At 47.0% G+C, this 18,982-nt stretch overlaps 1 protein-coding gene across 1 annotated transcript in view; it reads right to left on the minus strand.

Annotated features, from left to right (window-relative positions):
- PTPRN2 (protein tyrosine phosphatase receptor type N2) overlaps nucleotides 1-18,982 on the minus strand; it is a 652,515-nt gene that overhangs the window by 104,218 nt on the left and 529,315 nt on the right. Inside the window, exon 13 of the mRNA XM_071560012.1 lies at nucleotides 9,198-9,410. Coding sequence (XP_071416113.1) covers nucleotides 9,198-9,410 — 213 coding nt within the window. The remainder of the gene's footprint in view (nucleotides 1-9,197; nucleotides 9,411-18,982) is intronic.

Raw genomic sequence — 18,982 nt, forward strand, 5'->3', positions numbered from 1 at the left:
CTGAGATGCTGCCAGAACATGGTTCTGCAAAACACCAGCAGCCTTGTACAGAGGAAAAAGCTGAAATCATCAAGAAGCCTGCAACTATGCTAGCCAGAGAGGAAAACAGAACAATAAAAAATTCTATTCAGTTTTGATGCAGGTTATCAGTCTAAAATATTAAAAATTAAAAAAACTATTTCCCTGATCAAAATCTATGCTTGTTCAGAATGCAGTCATGCCAAGCAACCATCAATAAAACATCTCTCATTTGTCTTTAGCAAAAAGTTCAGAAACTGGTCAGCAAAGATTAGAGAAAACCTCATGCATTCTCTCCTCTGAATAAGCCACCTACACTAAATTTTACTTTCTCCTATTCATAAGCTATTCTCTCCCACCCTCCTCCAAATTAATTTTGGTTCTTTGAAGGATTTAAGTTCTAGGATCATCCTTTTACAGTCTCCCTTCTTCAGTCTTGAATTGGTTGTTTGGTAAGAATACAAGTGATGAAAACAGTATCTGCATGCTGAAAGCTGAGAACCTGAGCTGGAATGTGAAGAGCTGCAGGAATACCCCACTGACTTACACAGCAGTGACAGACACTGATGCTACAAGAACCTGTTACAGCAAAAGCCACAGCACAAACTAGGTGAGTTGTCTCAGTCCTTTACCATACCTTGCTGGTGGGCATTAAATCATTCTGATTGTCTTTTACAGTTCTTTAAACTGCTAGAAAGCATTTAGATCTCTGTTGCACCTGCAAATACATGAGAACGAAAATATTTTGGACAGGAGGTCCCCAGCCCTGGAGTTGGAGCTTTTTATATATTGAGAGAAATAAAATGGAGCCTCTTGTCCAGCCAACACAAATCACATCCTCAACATGCAACTTGTTGCAGCTCTGGACACAGGCCACCCACGGGTGTCCCTGTCTACGTGTCATACACAGTCCTGAGGCTGTTCAAGATGTCACCTCTCACTGGTGCCTTTAGGAAGACTGGAGAAGTTGAGCAGCATGAACCAAGGAGAACTCCAGTCTGTGCTACCCAAACTTGTCTTAGAGGTTATGTCACAATAAAACAAGCAAAAACATCACAGTCCACTCTGAATATTCCACTTGGCAAAATCCCTACAAGAGTCCCTACAGGGCTACAGGCAGAGGAAAGCTGAGGATCTGAAACCTACTTTTGTTCATGTGTCCCAGAAAACAGCCAAGCCTGTATGAGCTTTCCACAGTAAACCCTCAGGTGGCTGTTTTCATCCTCAAATCCTTCCCTAAGGTGAAGCACAAACACACTGTGCAGAAAGGACAAAGATCCTTGAAGGTAAGATCTTGCTGGTTTGGGCAGAACACAGACTTGTTCCACCAGCACACTGCCAATCACAGCGCATCTTCCCTGCACACACGGAGAAGGAGAAAGGAAGCAACACAGCTTTCCCCAGTCCTCTTTCCTTTGCCTGCTCACAATGTGAGACTGGTGTGCAGGAGGAACAGATGTACCCAGAAGAAAGCAGTAGGAAGAATGCTTTTATATACCTTACAGACTTCAGAGAATAAACTGCAACCTGTTCCTACTTGCAGGCAACATGGTCTTACAAGAACTGACAAACATCATCTACCACAGTTCTTTATGTACACAAAATTAACTTCCACTCTCTTCCAGAGACTGTGGTATAAGATTCATCCTGCAAGTAAAAAACCTCAAAAACTTCCCAGTTAAAAACTTTACAAAATATATTTTTTCTTCTAGTGCATCACTCTGGAGGACTATGAAAGGCTCAGCAAGGCAGATCGCAGTGTTAGCTGCTGAGCATTCAGAGAATATACAATAGAAGAATGTGTCAAATCTGAAACATGATAACAGAGCTGCTGCAAAAGAAAAAAGGAAAGTCCTAAAACAGAAAAAAAGGCAGAAGTGTGTAGGAAAGACAGGCCTGATTATCCTCTACATTACATCAGAAAAAAAAACGCCACTGAAGACAGTATAGTTATTCCAGAAAGAAATCGGGACACTTGAGATGATGTACAGCCTGGGACTGCAAATCAAATACTCTCCAGCCCATTAGGCAAGGCTGTGGTTATCTTTGGCTTCTTTATAACGTACAGGCACTGGGACATAATCAATTTACCAGGGGGAGACAATCCATTGTACTTATCCAGAACCAGCCCCCGCACAGCTGGCAAACAGCCTGTGGCACTGCAGGCATGGGTGGAAGGGGCTTTGAAGCAGGAGCAGGATGCTCAGGAGTGGGATGCAGGACAGGGAGTCAGGGCAGATAAAGCATGAGCAATTCTCACCCTCTAAAACCAGATGGGTACAGCCAAATTATTAATAAAACTGCCTGATGAATGAAATTATTATTATGAATTTATTAGCCTGTGCTAACTGTGCTAAGAAACTGTTTGGTAAAAGGTTGGGTGGCTTGACCAGAGGTGGTGCCAGGGCCATTCAAACTACTTACTGGTTTAATTTACCAGGCAAGATGCAGCCTGCAAGTCCACAGCACTTCCAGCACATTTTCTAAGAAATGCCTGTTTGGGTAAGGACTCTGGATTTCCCAGTAATTAAAAATGAGTCACTAACTTGATTTCCCCTCCTACTATTTTTACTTAGCATTTTCCCTAAATACACAGAAATCATACTGAAAGATGCCTGGAGCATGTTTGTCCCTGTTTCATAAACGCTAAGCTCAAACACCATGTTCTTTAGACAGAGAAAAAAAAAGGTGGCTAATAGTAGAAGGTCAACATCACCTTCTATCTGCCACTTTGCTCTAGTCCCACACACTTTAATAGACTTGAAAAAATGGTTTCTTTATGGAAATGTAAACCCATATGGCACCTTCTCATCCAAGCAGGAGTTGCACGTATACTCATTTTCCTTCTGCAGCTGCACAAGCCTCTCTCTCCACCTGCCCATTCTAATGTAGAGTTTTACTCCTGAGTGTTTCTGCACTGCCACTGCTTCAGCAGCCAAGGACCCGGTGAGGACTGGTCCATTTCTCCAACACTGAGTAATTTACAGAAGTTATCCACCCCAACAGAGGAGAGCCATCTGTAGCACAGCCAATAAACCCTCTCAGGCAGCCCAGGCAGCTCCCTCAGGGCTGCCCCTGCCAGGGGGGTAAGTGCCAGAGCAGCGGCTGAGCAGGGGTGGAGGGGAGGGCAGAGCTCCTCGCAGGCACAACATGCTCAAATACCAACTTCCCAAAGTGCTCTCTGAAATCTGTGCTATTGAGCTTCGGCTCTTAAGGTGGGCATTTCTTATTAAGCAGTATTTTGAAGCTGGTTTTAAATGCTAGGGGTATGTCAGCACATACAACCTTATTTATTTCTTTACATCCTGATTTATCAAACAGGTAAGTTTGATAAATTTCTGCTGATTTATAAATTCATACAGTATTTGGGAATGCTATTTTTAGCATTACTAACATTTAACTCAATTTTATGGCTACCACAGGAAGCAAGGTTAGGGAATTACAGAGTCCACTGCACCACAGGAATTGCAGATTGCTCTGAACACTAATCAGATAAAAAAACAAGACTAAAAGTAAAATCCAGATTTGTACATATCCTGTTTTGCCTCATTCTGCTTTGGCCATCTACTGTCTGACTACAATGAAGTGTTTAAACATAAGGTAAACTCTTCTTATAATCACCTTGAAACACTCCCCACTTCTTTTCATCCACCAGTATTTCTACTACTGCTGTGTAAGTCACAGTACACTGTGGAAACCATCTCACCTTAAAGTACCATGGTTTATGTAACCACATTACATCAATGCATTTGCAGGTACCTGAGAATTTATTTTAAGACAAAATGCTAATCAAAGATAGAGAAAATTGTTCACATACTAAACAACAAGCAGGCCTAAGTGGACAAGAACAACTCTTCTAAGGCATATACCTTCCTCAATATGCTTTATCATAAACAATTACAGTTTGTCCTATTGTTTTACAGAGTCATGAGATGACCTTTTTTCCCCCCTTTAAATAAGGACACAAGAAAAGAAAGGATTAAAGATGTGTTATGCCCTTTGTTTTCCCAGAAGAAAACAGAAGCAAGCCCTTCACAGCATTTCACCTTAAGGCAAAATTTTCATCTATCCAAAATCCTTACTAAATCTATTCCTTCTGAAATGTTTACTAAATACTCATGCACTGAATACACTTCAACTTCAGTGATATCTTTTGTGCTTATGTGTAGAAGTGTCCCTGAAGACTAAGTTTTATAAAGATATGAGGTAATACTTCATGGTATTGATTATATCCAGTTTACCAGCTTTATTTGGTCCCCAAGCTGATGTTAATTGGGATATTACTATGACCTTGATAAATAAGTACAGTAAAATTTTTCTTTCCCTCCCACCCCCATTTCATTTATTCCACAAACTTCCATTTTTTAAGGAGCTGATATACAGTATTACTATAATATTAAAGGTCTAATACTGTAATAACAAGTTTGCTTATGAAATTCAGTCCACAGTGTAAAATATTAAGCCACATTAGAGGGAATGAATTATCTGTATTTAAACACACAAACCGTGCAATATGGTTAAATAGAGGGTTTGTTTCCAGTGGATTCTTTCACTTGGAGACTTTGAAAGTATTTGCTGCAAAATATTTATTGTAATTTTTATAAATACTGTGCTCTTAACATCTCTAATACAAAACACCAGCAGGATCAAATCTGTAAAAGCACAGAGAAGTTCTTAGGGGCTTTGAATCCAGCAGCATCATGTAATTAATAAGACTGTATTTGACAAAGGAGTATATTATTTATATGTAATAAAATATATGTAATAATGTAGAATTTAACATATAATTTACAATTATATGCCTGCCAAATCAAGTTATTTGGACAAGTTTTTAAAACAGCTGATGATGTAATCCATCTGCACTGACAGTGCACGGCTCATGTAACCTTGAATACTTCAGGCAATTTAAGAAGGAACTTCATTGTAAACTGTTTTGTCTTTTCCCCCTTGCTTTTCAGAGGAAGTTCTTTTGGCTGAGATGAAGGAAAATTAAAAAGAACATCAAATATTAACATAAAATATTAAAAGACAAGCTTGCTGAAGCTAGTTTCAGAGCATTTCAACTTTTGCCTTTAAATTCCATTATGGGCAGTGTTCTGGTGAGCATTATCAGTGATGCAGAAGACCATGCTCATAGCAAAGTTCTGCAGTGCAAAGTATAAAATATGCTGATGATTTAACATCTCACACAGCCCAGCAATCCTCACACAGGGGTCAAAAGCCAGGGTTCAGCTGGACTCACAAATACATCACCCTGAATCAAATAGAGCATCCCTAAATAGTAGCAGTCACTAACACACACTCATTACATTAATAAATTGCTCGCTAATGGGAGCAGTGACAAGTAAGATGTGCACTTAGCGGCCCTGTTCGCGGCCCGCTCCCGATGCCTCAGTGCCCGTTTTTCTCTGGGTTATGTTCTAAAGTCTTCAAAGTGCATGAAGAAAATCTGCTCAGTGTTGTGAAATAAATCAAAGAGTGTCTGCTGAAAATTCCTAAAACGCTTCTGCTCTAATCTCCTGGACCAGAGAGTAGGCTTGCAGAATGCTAAACTTGCTTTTCAAAGAAGATCAAAGCAACAGCAACAACAATTAAAAACAGGGGTGCAGGTGGGCGCATGCGCAGGGGCTCCACGGAGGCACTAAGAACCTCCTTTTAGTCATCCCTGAATGCTAACGCTCACTTATCTAATCATTACACGTGTGGTTTGAAAGGACAGAAGATGTGTCTGTAAAGCACACAAAAATTGCCCGCCTTTATGTATAAAATGCGTTTTGTGCACAGGCAACATTTTACAAGATACACTATTTCCATTGATTTTGAAAAACTCCTCCGCTTCTGCTAATTAAACCAGACTACAATTTTGTTGTTTAGTGATTCAAAGATAAGTGAAGTTGTAATTGTGTATCTATCCTTCCTTCTGTTACTTAGTCTTTCAATGGGATTTTCCAGACCCCACTTTAACACTTTGAGGGCCAGCTGCTTGCTGCTTTCCCAACACCTGAAAACCAGAGATTTTGGGCTGTTTGACAGCTTATCAAAGGCACTGCAGAGATTTCATTTGCCTGCTTCAACTTTTACATGGTACTGGCTGTCCTGCCTAAGTCAGGTTGTTCTTACATGCATTTACACAAGAAATACTTGTGATAGTAGCTATGAGTAAGGACAGCTCGTGTTAGCAGGTGAGTGCCTGAGGGAGGGTGATGTTGCATGGCAGGTGCTATGCTGCCAGTATGGGGGCGAGACTTAGCATCCAACCTGCTATTTCCCTAAAAATATGGTTTGTCTGTTTTCCCCTTTGCAGACTGGCATTTCACTGCACAAACCAGAAAGCAAAAAACCCCACCCAAACAGCTAAGGGAAACAACGCTTCAAAGTTCACAGGGTGAGTAAGGAAGGAGTAAAACCCCATGTGAACTCTCCTGGCTGAATTGGGTTAGGATGAAAAATGCTTCTGCTAAATGCTGAAAATTTAGGTCAGTCTTGTTTATGTGAAGATATAAACCACTGACAATTTGAGAAGCATGTGAATCGAAGTGATATTTCAGTGTTGTCTCTGAATCACATTGGGCCACTAGGCCCTTTTATACCAACCAATTTCTCCCCCTTCAAATTAAAAAAAATAAATCTGAATTGTCACTTTAGCTGTAAGCAGCAACCCATTGGAGTACTGTGTTTCAAAGCCTAGTGGCAGCAGCCCCTAAAATTTCCTATTTTTAAAATATATCAAATAAACCGAGTAGCTACTTGGGAAACATTTAACAGAAGAGAACCAAGTAGGTACAATTTCAAAAACTATCTGCTATTTTTCTTCCCTCATATTAATACAGGTTACATACTCCCCTATGAGCATCAAAGAAGATGAGGAAAAAGATAGTGGATGGTTTTCTGAGACCTAATTGATGTTATCCAAAACATGCATGACACCAGATATCCATTACATTTAACACAGCTCAACATAAGGCACTTCTGACAATGCGAACAGGGCTCAATCCTATTTCTCTTCAAACCCATGTGAATAGTTTATTATATGCAGATCCAGGCTCAGTGATTCATTTTGATAATATACTACTTAGCAGCATCAAAACTGCCTGAGCATTTTGTCTGCCTATACTAGGGCTTCCTACTGCTGCCATTGAAAAAAAATGGCAAAAATTCAATCTACTTCCATGGGAGGAGAGCTAAGCACTTAGAAACCTTTGTATTTAAGGAAAAACAGTTTTCCTCCCACTCATGACTACAGTTCCCCTGAAAAACCAATGGAAATGTTTAAGAAGTCAGGTGATTAGGACTGGGCCCAGAGGTCAGGAACAAAGAATATTAATACAGTCTTGCTCTGAAAAACTGAGCAGCATCCTCAAAGCATTGTTGTTGTTTTCAAACAGAAAATGTCACTCTTGTTTCTAAATATAAAGATTTTAAAATATATATAAATCTGTGAAGAAAAAATGATGCACATATTTCATTTAGTGTCTGGAATACAGATTCTTATTAAACAAACCAGAGCTCATTATAAAATCAATATCAACCACTACACTCCCAGGAGAAATGGCAAAAAAGGTCACTCCAAGAAATTCAAACAATTTTCCTGCTGGAAGGGCACGATTTTAATTACAGATACTATTAATTAGAGCTGTCAGTAGGAAGATTGTCCTGTTAATTATCACAAATTCAGTTTCAAGTGTGGTTTTGGAACCTGGAGGGCTTTTTTAAAAAAAATAAAAATTCTTGTATTCACATTTGACAGAGGAAAAGACTACCTACTGCTTCTGTGCTTTAAATAAGCCAACAGCAAGTTCCCTATTAAAACCAAATAAAAATATTCATGGCCACAGTCTCACTGGCCAACAGAACTGATAAACTGCTTTTTTGCTCACACTCTATTCCAGAGAACACTCCTTTTTTTTGTGCTGGAAGTGATCTTGCTTCTGCTCTGTCTTGCTTTGGAAGGTGTTAAATTGAAAGATATAAAGTAATTTAATGTTTTCTTTTTTTAAAAAAACAAGTATTTCATTTGAACTGAAAACCAAAACCATTGCTGAAGATACTAATTGTTACAGAAACATTCATATTTGTAATTCTGTACTAAATTGTCCCTAGACTCAGCCTGTGGAGATATACTTAATACATTACATCTTTAACATATGAGAGATACAGATAGACCCAAACTTTGTGAAGAAATATGAGTTTATTCCCAAATGACTCTCAGCTGCCAATTTGAATCTACCTCAGATCCAGGATACAGAAAGGCCATAATGCCTGATTCTAAGCAGAACAAGAAAGTAGAATAAAACTTGACAGAAGAGTGCCGTTAGAGAGGCCCTATGGGTGCACAGCAGACACGAGTACTACAGAAACAATGTTTACATATTCTCAGACTCTTTTTCCTGGTCACACTCCAAATATTTTCGGATAGCAGACCAGAGCTGTGTGGTATATGACCATAACACATGCATTACTACACCAATAGCACATCAAGAAATAAACTTCATGAACTAAAACAAACTTCAGGAAGATGCAGAGTATCTCTCCACCCAATACTTTTGAAACAGAAAGAGAAAGCTTGAAATTTCTGATTTATTTCAGGAAAGCTCAGTGCAGTCCTCCAGTATTACTGGCTACACATCTGCTATCATTGTTCTCCCAGAACCAGTCCTGGTTTACCTCCCCATCTATCAGCATTAGATTTCATTTTATCTGAATAATGGCAGAAGGTGGCAACAGATCGGGTCAAAGGCTCTTTTCATATCAGACCCTGAAGAAGTCGATTACTCAAAAAGAGAGACATCTTCAGATAACCGTGCAATCCATTCCTCATAAATGTTAAAGATTTTTCGTTATTAATAGTGGCAGGGGTGACAGATTATGGATGTTAATGTTATTTTTCTGAGAATTTCAATGGCAAGGGCTTCTTTTATCTCTCTTTTTTTTTCTCCTTCTTTTCAATGTTTCTAATTAGGCACGAATTTACAGCAACTACTAAAATAGCCAAGATTAATACCCAGTAGTAAAAAGCTACTACAGCGAATCCTCGGGACTATGAATGGAGCGGGAAGGGGGGCGGAGGGGGCAGAGTCAGAAACAAATCCACCTCCGCGACTCCCAACGCGAGAAGGGCCCCCACGGGGTTCTGCCGGGCACCGGGACGCAGGGCCGGAGGAGAAGAGCTCGGTTCTTACCTGGTAAGCAGCGGGCGCGTCGGTGCCGGCGTCAGCCCCCAGGGCCGAGAGCTTCTCCTTCAGGCGGTGGTGGGCACGGTGGCGGAGGCAGTAAGCGACCCCCGATGCTGCCAGGACCCCGGCGATGCAGGCGAGAGAGAGGAGGGTGAGGAGGAGGAATTTGGCGGACTCTGCCTCTTCCCCGCGCTGCGCGAGCGGTGGGACGTTGCTTTTCTGCAGAGGAGGAGAGAGAGGCAGCGCCTGAGATGCACGGTCACGGAGCAACGCGGAGAGGGGACCCCGTCGAGTGGGGGGACACCCGGGCAGCGCTAACCTTCGGCCGGGGAGGGGGCAAACGGAAGGCGGGGACAGGACTGTTGCCATGCCCCTCTCCGTCCTCTTCCCTCCGGTGGCTCCCACTTAACTACCGAGAGGCGGAGGCGCTGGATGCGCGCGAGCACCGCGGCGCGCCCCGCCGCTCCGCGCCCCCCCTGCACCCCATCGAGGGCCAGGGGTTGCGAGGGACGCAGCATGGGAAAATCCGGTATTGTACTTTTCTTAGTGAAAAATAAAACACAGAACAACAGGAGGGGGAAAGAAAAAAAAAAGAAAAGTAGGTGGCGATCCTTCCTTTTGTCTGTTGTAGAGGGAAACGGCTAAAAAAGAAAAGCCCGATAGTTCCAAACTCCTCCAGATTACTATTATTTTTGCAGCAATAGGAGAGTATCCTTCTAGTGCATTTCACTTGTCTCCATGTGCTAAAAAGTTGTACAATAATTTCCCCTCATTAGCTTCATTATAAGCTATATTAGCAACAATTAAAAACGCAACATGAAAATGAAAAGACCAGGCGCGCAAATTGCAGCAAGACTCATTTGGCCTGCATTCCCCCTTTCACAATTACCAGGGAAATGAATTGAAAAGCACGCCCCTGCCTCAGTCCTGGTTGCTACAAGATGAGAACAATTAGCAAACTCCTTTCCACCACCTAATTTCGCGTGGTAACAAAATGGATTTTTCCCCATGAATGCCTAGCCGGCCTATTCATTATCTCTCCTCTATTAGTAATTTTCTGCTCCGTATTCAGCTAGCCAGCTCTTAATTTCCTCCTGTCTTGCAGTGTACACAGTGGCTCTTATGTCAGGCTCGGTCCATTTTTATCTTGTAATCATAAAGGCCACCAAAGCAATTATCGCTGGTCTTGACTGTAAAAGCTTGTCATTAATTAGCCTCCTTGCCTTCAGTGCTGCGGATTAGCCGGGGCTGAGGCTGAGTTAATGGAAATGCAGGTTCGGTCAGTCTCCCGGATTTTGTTGCCTGGATGCCCGGCGCGGAGGAGGAGGATCACCGGGTCCGTGCGCCGCGGCGGGGGGCGGGCGCGGGACTCGCCGCGACCACCGGCCATGTGCCGCCCGCCGCCGCCTCCGCGCCCGCGCAGCCACCGTCGCGCCGCCGCCTCCCCTCCCCTGCTCGGCAGCCGGCCCCTCCTCCAAATCCCAACAGCCACCAGGGGGAGGGGGCTGCACCGCACCCCCCACCCCCACCGCGGCCGCGGCGAGCTCTGGGGCCGCCTCCCCGCGACCCTTTCCCCCGCGGCCCCAGCCGGGCACCTGCCCCGGCTGCCCCGGAGGGAGCGCGGCCTCGGCCCTCACCGCCCTCCCCGCGCTGGGCGGGGGAAGGGGGGGCTTGCAAAGGAGACCCGCGAGGGGCAACACCGACGGTAGCTGCCGCGATCTCGCTGCTCCCGCCGCCTCGGCTCCCGAGGGGGTAAAGGGCTACCGCGCTCTGCCATTAGCATCTCCCTGAAAGGCCCCGTCCCCTCGGGGCCAGGGGTCGCAATCTGCATCTCAATAGGCGGCTCCAGCCGAAGTGCCGGCGCCCCCTCCACGAGCGCTGCTCCCCGGGACGTTAATCCGCCTCGCCGCGGTGTTTTGGCCTCCCATCAGCCAGGCAGGGACATCCCCCCCAGTGCCCCGGACTCCCCGGACTCGCTCATCGGGCGGCTTGGGCCCCGGAGGGGCGCGGAGGGACATTCGGGGAAGGAAGAGGCTGGCGGGCACTGTCCTTGAGTATCTCCTTTCTCAACTAATATTTAAACGATTTTCCTTCTCCGGATGGCGTGTGACAGCCGCAGAAGCACCCGGGGAAAGGGCTTTGGCAGAGAAACGATGACAATGATGGGAGCAAAGTGCTGTCAAATGCCCCGAATTCACGCGGGGAAGAGAAAGAGCCTGCCGCCCTTGTCCCCTGTGGAGTTACAGTGATTATAGATGTTGCTTACAACTTCGCCAGGCAGTTTTCCCCGCAGAGCCAGGGCTGCCGTCCCCGGGCTGGCTGCCCGTGACAAAAGAAGTGCTCGCTGAGTCCCCCAGTACGTCCCCAGCTCACGGCTGCACACGGGAGCTTGGATCGCGGGGAAGAGTTAGAAACCTTCCGTGGGGCGTTCGGCATTGCTTACACCTCGGTAAACGTTGCCCTGAGGGAGTCAGTGTAGCCGCGTCCCTAGTGACGGGTTTCAGGAAGGCTTGCAAAACCCCTACACGTCGAAGGGGAGCGGCGCCCACAACTGCCCCGACCCTCCGTACCCTGGAAGGGGACGGAGTCCCCGCATCGGGAGGACAGGGGGCGAAGGGGCACGGCCGCTTCCCGCCGCTCCCCCCTCGTCGTAGTAGCTTAGAGAGAAACGAGAGGAGCTCTGCCGCGCGGCCGCCGGCCCTTCTCCCGCTCATTCCCTTCCTCCCGCCGCAGGGGGAGCACCTCCAGAGCCGCTGCCGTCGGGGCACGGAAAATTTCGTTCTCCCCTCCCTGCCTCTGGGGGTGAGGGGGTTGGTGCTTCTGGTCACCGCGGGCAGTCCCCACGCCACCCCCAAGAAATATCGTGGCCCCGACAGCTGATGCCCTTTCGGCCACGCCGTTCCGCACGGACCGCCGAGTGCGGCCGACGGCAAAGCTCCATAGCCCAACTCCGGCTTCAGCTTCGGGCCGCGCACTGGCGGCAGCCCCGGGACCCGGCCTAGGGATACCCGGCGCCTCAGAGTGCAGCGGGTCCCGGTCCCATCCGGAGACTTTCAGAAAACAGCTCCCACCGCGCCCAACGCAGTTGGAGAAAGCCAGTGCCCTTTCATCCTGCTAGATGCCTGACCAAACATAACATTACTAAACGGGTAAAAATGAATCCGACGTGTTAGTTACAAGCTCCCTCCTTCCACTCACCTCCCCGCCCCCGCTCCCTCTAGCCAGGAGCACAGATTTGCCCACCTCGCCTAACCCCTTGATTCTTTCCTGCAATAAGGCCCCAGCCTGAAATGGAGCCCAGGGTTAATTAGAGGCGTCCTGTCAGCCTTGACTTGAAATTGAAAGAAAAGTGTTTAAATATTTATGAATTTGACATTTACAGTCGGATGTCTTTTAAAGCAGAACACCTCTCTGTGCCGGTTGGGGCTGCCATGGTGCATGTGCCATGGTGCGTGTGCCTGGGGTGGAAGTGGAACAATAGCTGTTGCATAACAAGAAAAACAAATTACCTCCCCACCCAAGGCTTAACAAATAAATAGACCACATAAATTACACGCAATTAAATATTAAACTCAGCTACACGCAACTACGCATTTTTAAAACTTAATGTAACAGAATATATTGACATTCCCCTAAATGATTTTCTCTTTCGAAAATTATGAAGCATCACAGGGTCCCAATGAAGGAAAAACAACTAATTCCTAAATTTATGTCTTAGAGTCATTCTGAATGAAAAAACCTTTGTAGGTGTTCATCCAGTCCTTACTTGCTTTAAAAAAACCCCGACCTTAGTTTAAATGCTAGAAAGCAAAGAACAACATTGCACCTAACACACTCGACAGTGTTTACTTGAATACACTGTTTCAGTGAGGGTCTGTGGGTTTTTTAAGAGGGAAGAAGAAATGCTTAGGGTCTGATCTCATGTAGGCTTTCCTGGTCCCTCGACAGAACACATTTTATATACACCCAAAAGTGAGTCATTAACTGGAGCAGCCATAACACTGGAGTCACAAATCACTGCTCTAATCAAAGAGCAGCGTCCTGTTCCGCAGTGTCATCCCATGATGCAGCAGAACAGTCGACATTTCAAACGAATTTCAAGCAAATGTCAGTAAATATTTAATGCACGCTTTCATGTAAATAAGTTCTCACACCTATGCTGGAAGTGTGGGAGAAAGTCTTTGTAAGAGCAGAGAGGAGCTCCCCAAGCAGTGATGTGGAAGCTCACCTTTCACATGCCTCAGCAGAATTACACTTCATTATTTACTTTAGGACACAGGGAATGTTTCTGGTCCTTGCAAAACTCAATTGAAGTTGAGGTTTTGTTTTACTTCATAAATATAAAAAGATATTTCTGAATTAAAACCTAGTTTGCCAGTTACTACACCTGATCAGTCTTCCAGTTTGCAAAGGAAAAATCACTACAATTCATTTTAAAATAACTCGACATTATAATTCTTTGCATTTTTTGCATGTTTTGATTTGTATTTATACATTAGAGAGTTTTGCTTCTGAGCAATAATAAAAAAATGCAGATTTTTTAGTAAACATGGGCAAAAAGAGGAACTTCAGGGTATGATTTGTTTCAAAATATTAGAACGTTAAGAAACTCAAGAGGTGCTATTTTTAATTTGGAATTCACTATAGAATCTAATAAATGAGAGAAGTGAGGCGGAAATAATCATGTATTAATTCTGTGCATTACAAAATCTTTTCAGAAGCTATTATCAGAGCAAGAGGCATTGTGGTTTGGATTCAGGGTGGGAGAAATCCTTTGTGCAACTGAAAGCTATTGTTCCTCTGTGCAGATGAAATTGTAATTGCAAATATGCCATTCAAGAAGGGAAAAAAGTACCTAGGCAGAAGAAAAGAATTCTGCAAGAAAATCACTATTCTTAAAAATAAACTTCACCAAAGTAAGTTTTAGTTCATTGTTTGTTTGTTTGTTTTCTAAAGAAGATCCTGTGTTAACAGTCACGGTCACTGACATTAAAACAAAACATAAAGGATATGCATATTATTTCCTTAATATACAAAGCATGAAGAAAGGGATGTATGTGGGTGTGTATGGAGATAGATATATATATTTCTACATATATATGTGTTCGTACATATGTATAAATACATATATACACATCAGTGCATGTCTGCTAGTTTATATAAATCTAAACTTAAATTCACTTCTAGTCATTTTTCTATTACAGAGGTTATCTGAGACATAGGTTGAGAAACACTCTGCTGATTAAGTTTTGATAGGTTACAAGAAAACCAAGAGAAAAACACTTCACATCAGGATGAGGCTGACTACCCTAATCTGTCCCGAGGAAAGGTACAGAGATTTTTTATCTTTCATAAAGTAAGAAAGCAAATAGAAAGGAAAGTGGTATCTCCCTCAATTTTGGTTCCTGTGTCTCCTCCCCTACCTTGTGCTCCCAGTCAGGTTAGGCTGGGGCAGCAGGGCCTGGGGATGTTCACCTTTCGTGCATATAACATTCCTTGGGTTCATCACTACACTTCCAAGCTGCTTGATCCAAGATACTTGGTGTTTTAAGGTATTGCCTTTTAGAGTTATGAAGAGATTTCTGGGGCTGCCATCCTCTGTCTCCCTCTTCGCACACTCTCCTCCTCTCCCCGGGAAAGCTCGCCTGATGCCAGGATCACTTTCAGTAAATGTCAGTTCATCACCTGAAACGAGGTCAATTTAATGCTTTTACTCGGGAGGATGAAATCGGATGGGAAGGTACTTTTTGCTTCTTTTAGGGGTCGGAAAGATTAGACAAATCGAGAAACACAAAAGGCAGATGGATTTCTGGGAACTGCAGCTTATTCAAATCACTGAGAAAGGTCACTGCAAGAGCCACAGATCTATTCATCTGTAGGGGTACAATGATCTTTCCGCAACCTTCAACACCACAAAGCACTCTGGAGCGTCTCTACAACTTTTAGTAGGATTAATACCATGAACAATGACTGAATACAATCAAGAATTCAGTGAGTTCAAAGATCCTTTGATCAATGGTAGATATTTTCTTCTGGCTTCCTAAAGGCAAATAGAAGTGAAGTTTCTGGTTAGAGTTACAAGAAATTATAGCTATTATCCTGAGTCCCACTACAAGGTGATGCTGAAATGCCAAAATGTCCAAGTACCCTGAAGAAGTTTGTGGCATGGAAGGAAAAAGGTTGTGAGAGAGGAAATTCAATGAGTTTCAAGATTTTCCTGAGGATCTGGGTATTTTTTAATTCAGCAGTTAGATAAAGAGTAAAGCACAAAAGCCTACAGCATCACTGAGACACTGTAGGAATAACACACGACTCAGGAAACCGGACAGCCACATCCATGCTTGTGGAGGAGGTAGGTGAGTCGGAGGAGCACGGCCCATCCTGCCCGAAGCCGAACAGTGCATTCTGGAGTGGCAGCAAGAAGAGAAGGGTGCAGAGACACCACGGTGAAGAACTTCGATTCTGGTCTCTAAGGACTCGGGAGCAGTTAAGGGAAAGCAGCAGATTGGAAGTACCAGGAAGCAGGTTTCCTCAGCAGCCCAGGCTTTGTTAGCCAGAGTGAAAACGAGAAACAGAGGGATTCGGTAGGTCTAAGTCACAGTGTCAGAGCCAGAGCCAAGAGGACCGTCAGCGATAGCCGAGCTTAATCAAATATCTTCAGCAAGCAAGAGAAACACGAGCCGCAGCGCCAGCGCTGATCTAATGCTGATGCTGAAGGCACATAATTTAGGGATTAGATAAGGCGCCCTTACAGCCGAGTGCCAGCAAGCGATCCGGCTCTTGGTAACGCTGGCAAGCGCCGGCGGACCCGTCAGCGGAGCAGCCGCCCCGTCTCGCAGGGAGCTGGGCAATCCCTTCCTGGGGATGGGGCTCCGCGGCCGTCCCCGCCCGGGGATGGGGTTCCACGGCCGCCTGTGCTCACCCTCCGTGGGTTCCGGTCCTCGGAGCCCCGAGCCGTGAGTGGCCCGAGGGGCGCAGGCCGGGCACGTCCTTGCCCCGCCGGGCCCGCTGCCCCTTTCCGCCCCGCGCCTGTTCGACGGCCCTGCGTCCAGGGGTATCACTGGGGCTCCGCTCGGTCGGGGGCTACCGGGGCTTTGGCTGCCGTGCGGAGGCGAAGTGGCTCCCGCACCCGTCGCCCGCGCTGCTCCGCGGAGACCCGGCCCGGCCCAATACGGCGGCAGCGGCTGCCCCCGTCTCGCCCGCTCCCGCACCCCACGCCGTGCACAGGGCGCTCCCGAGCCCCGGCCGAGCAGCCTCGAGAGACACGGACGCTCCCCGCGCCCCGCTGCATGTACCTGATGCCGCGGCCGGCGTGCCGGGACGGGCCGCTCTCTGGAAGGGCTCGGCGCACCTCGGCGGGCTCCAGCAATCCTCCTCTGGTGCCAAAACTTCCCCCTCTCCTTCCCCCCGCCCCTCCTCAGCGCAGACAAAGGCGGCGGCCAGCACAGCCGCCCCTCGCAGCCCGCAGCCGCCTCCCGGCGCGGTGCGGAGGGGGCAGCGGCGGCCCCGGGCGGCCCGGCGGTCCCCGCGGGGCGCGGGCGGAGGATGCCGGCGCGCCCCGCCGCTGCCCTCCTTATATCGGGCCGCTCGCAGCCCCTGCCGGCTGCCGCACATGGCCCATCCACCGGTTGCTATAGCGATGCCTCCCCTCCACATGTTGCTGGCAGCAATTGGCTAAGGAGGTCTGGGCTGTGCAGAAACCCTTCGCCGGAGTGCGGCGATGAATGGACACGGACTGTGTCACTCATTTGGAAACGCTGTTTGGGGTTTCTGTTGTGGATGTGCGGGTTTTTTTTCTTTTGGTTGATTTTTTTACGCGCACCCTCCCCCACCTTTTTCTTTTCCTTTTTTTTTTTTTTGGTGTCTCTTACAAGATGGAAGTGGAGGGTAGAACAATGACGGAAAGCTAAAAATAAAATCAAACAAGGACAGCAAGGAAAACCTACATATCATTTGCATGACAATAACAGCAAAAGAGTCCTCAATGCTTCTTCCTGAAAAGACTTTCCTCCGTAAAAAAAAAATATCCTCATACTGCCAAGCAAAGGAGAGCCAAACTTTCTCCCCTCTCGTCGTTGTTCTCCAAACGACACACGAAATTAGGAAAGAGGAGTGCACTGCGACCAGCTCTGGGACAGTGGCGAAGTCCAGTTCAATACATCGCTGCAGGCACTGCTGAAAGCCGGTGCGGGCGAGCGGGGCCGTGCTGTGCCCGGCCCTGCACACCCCTAACTCCCAGTTAAAGCCACGTTTCCGGACAGGTGCTCAAGGCGGCACCAACTCCTAAAACGATACGGATCTCGCAGTCTTCCCCATCTCCCCCTAATTACCACATGCCGCCGACAAACACCCTGTGGGGCACACCCAGAGCATCCGCCCACGGATTGCCCCGGCTACGGGAGCAGGACAAGAGCGAGGGGGGAGTGGCAGAGGGGCTGCCGGCTGCTGGTGACAGGTCCCTTCAGCTCTCCTCCCCAGTGAAGTGCCCGCCGGCTTCCCTCTCCCCATTATTTCCCGTTGCCACTGCGTCTGGGGGTGTCAGGCAGGGCAGGGCCGGCTCTCCTCTGTTCGTGGAGGCGGACAGTCCTTTCCCTTTCCCTCCCCAGCCGGCCCGACCCCCGCTCTGTGCCCCGGCCTCCCGGCGGATCCCCGCACAGAATTGTCCTGAGCCGGGGGAGCTGCAGATTCCCTTACCCTCCGTCTCCAAGGGCACCCCCCAGCTCTCCCGCCCGCTCCACAGCCGCGGAGCGGCCCCGGGGGGGCAGGATGGTGCGGAGGGGGTGGTGTGCGGGAGTGCGATGGGATGGGATGGGATGGGATGGGATGGGATGGGATGGGATGGGATGGGATAGACAGGTCCGCCCGCCCCCTGCCCACAACCCCTCTGACCCGGCAGCCGCCGGCATCTGCGGGGCCCCGGCGAGCTTTTCCTTCCCGGCGGGAGCGGGCGGCCCGGGGACACTGCAGGAGCACCGTGTAGCAATTTCTCTTCCCCCTTTACCCCGGACAGTATTCATCTTTCCAGTGGCTCTCGGCAGGCGCCACCTGGGTAAGGCACATGCGCCTGTCCGGGCAGCCAAGGAAGGGCAAGGGTCGCCTGAGGAATCCCCCACCCCGCCCCAAAGCGACACTTCACTTAAACCAGTAGGACAGCACCGAAGTGTCATCACCATCTCCTGAACAGGGTCGTTCTGCAGGGGTGGCTGTGCCATGGGCTCACCCGCACTAACCTCACACCCTCAACCCAGCCTTTCCACCCCTGGGTGAGGAAGATGCTCTACATCACCACCGTTTATCACAAGAAGGTTTCCAGGCAGAAGAGGTACTCCCCACTCTCCTACCTCCTGCCTGGCTTCTGCTCATGGAAAATCCTTCACGTTCCCAGAGATTAACAAAAACTTGGCTTCTCCAAACATTTGATCAGCCACGTTAGTAGTGCACGGTATCAGTGTAGTCCTTTGTCACTCTGTCGGCCTGAGAGCACCCCTCTGAAATCCTCCGGCCCCCATAAGAGCCATAACACACATAATTTGCTCACTAACCTGTATTACTTAAGTTGAAAGATAAATGAACCCGCCAAGAGATTTCATTAAAAAGGACATGTGTGTTTGCATATTGATCCTTCTAATGAACTGTCTGAAACTGATAAATACTTCCATTAGCTTTGCAGTTAGTGTTTCTTATTTACAAACATATTCATTACCATTTCCTGGGCAAATATTGCATCTTTTCTGAACTGTCAGACGCTGAATGGCTTGAACATGAATTTGATGGGCCAAATATTGGGAGAT

The sequence above is a fragment of the Pithys albifrons genome, chromosome 7, assembly GCF_047495875.1.
Source record: "Pithys albifrons albifrons isolate INPA30051 chromosome 7, PitAlb_v1, whole genome shotgun sequence".
Lineage (NCBI taxonomy): Eukaryota > Metazoa > Chordata > Aves > Passeriformes > Thamnophilidae > Pithys > Pithys albifrons.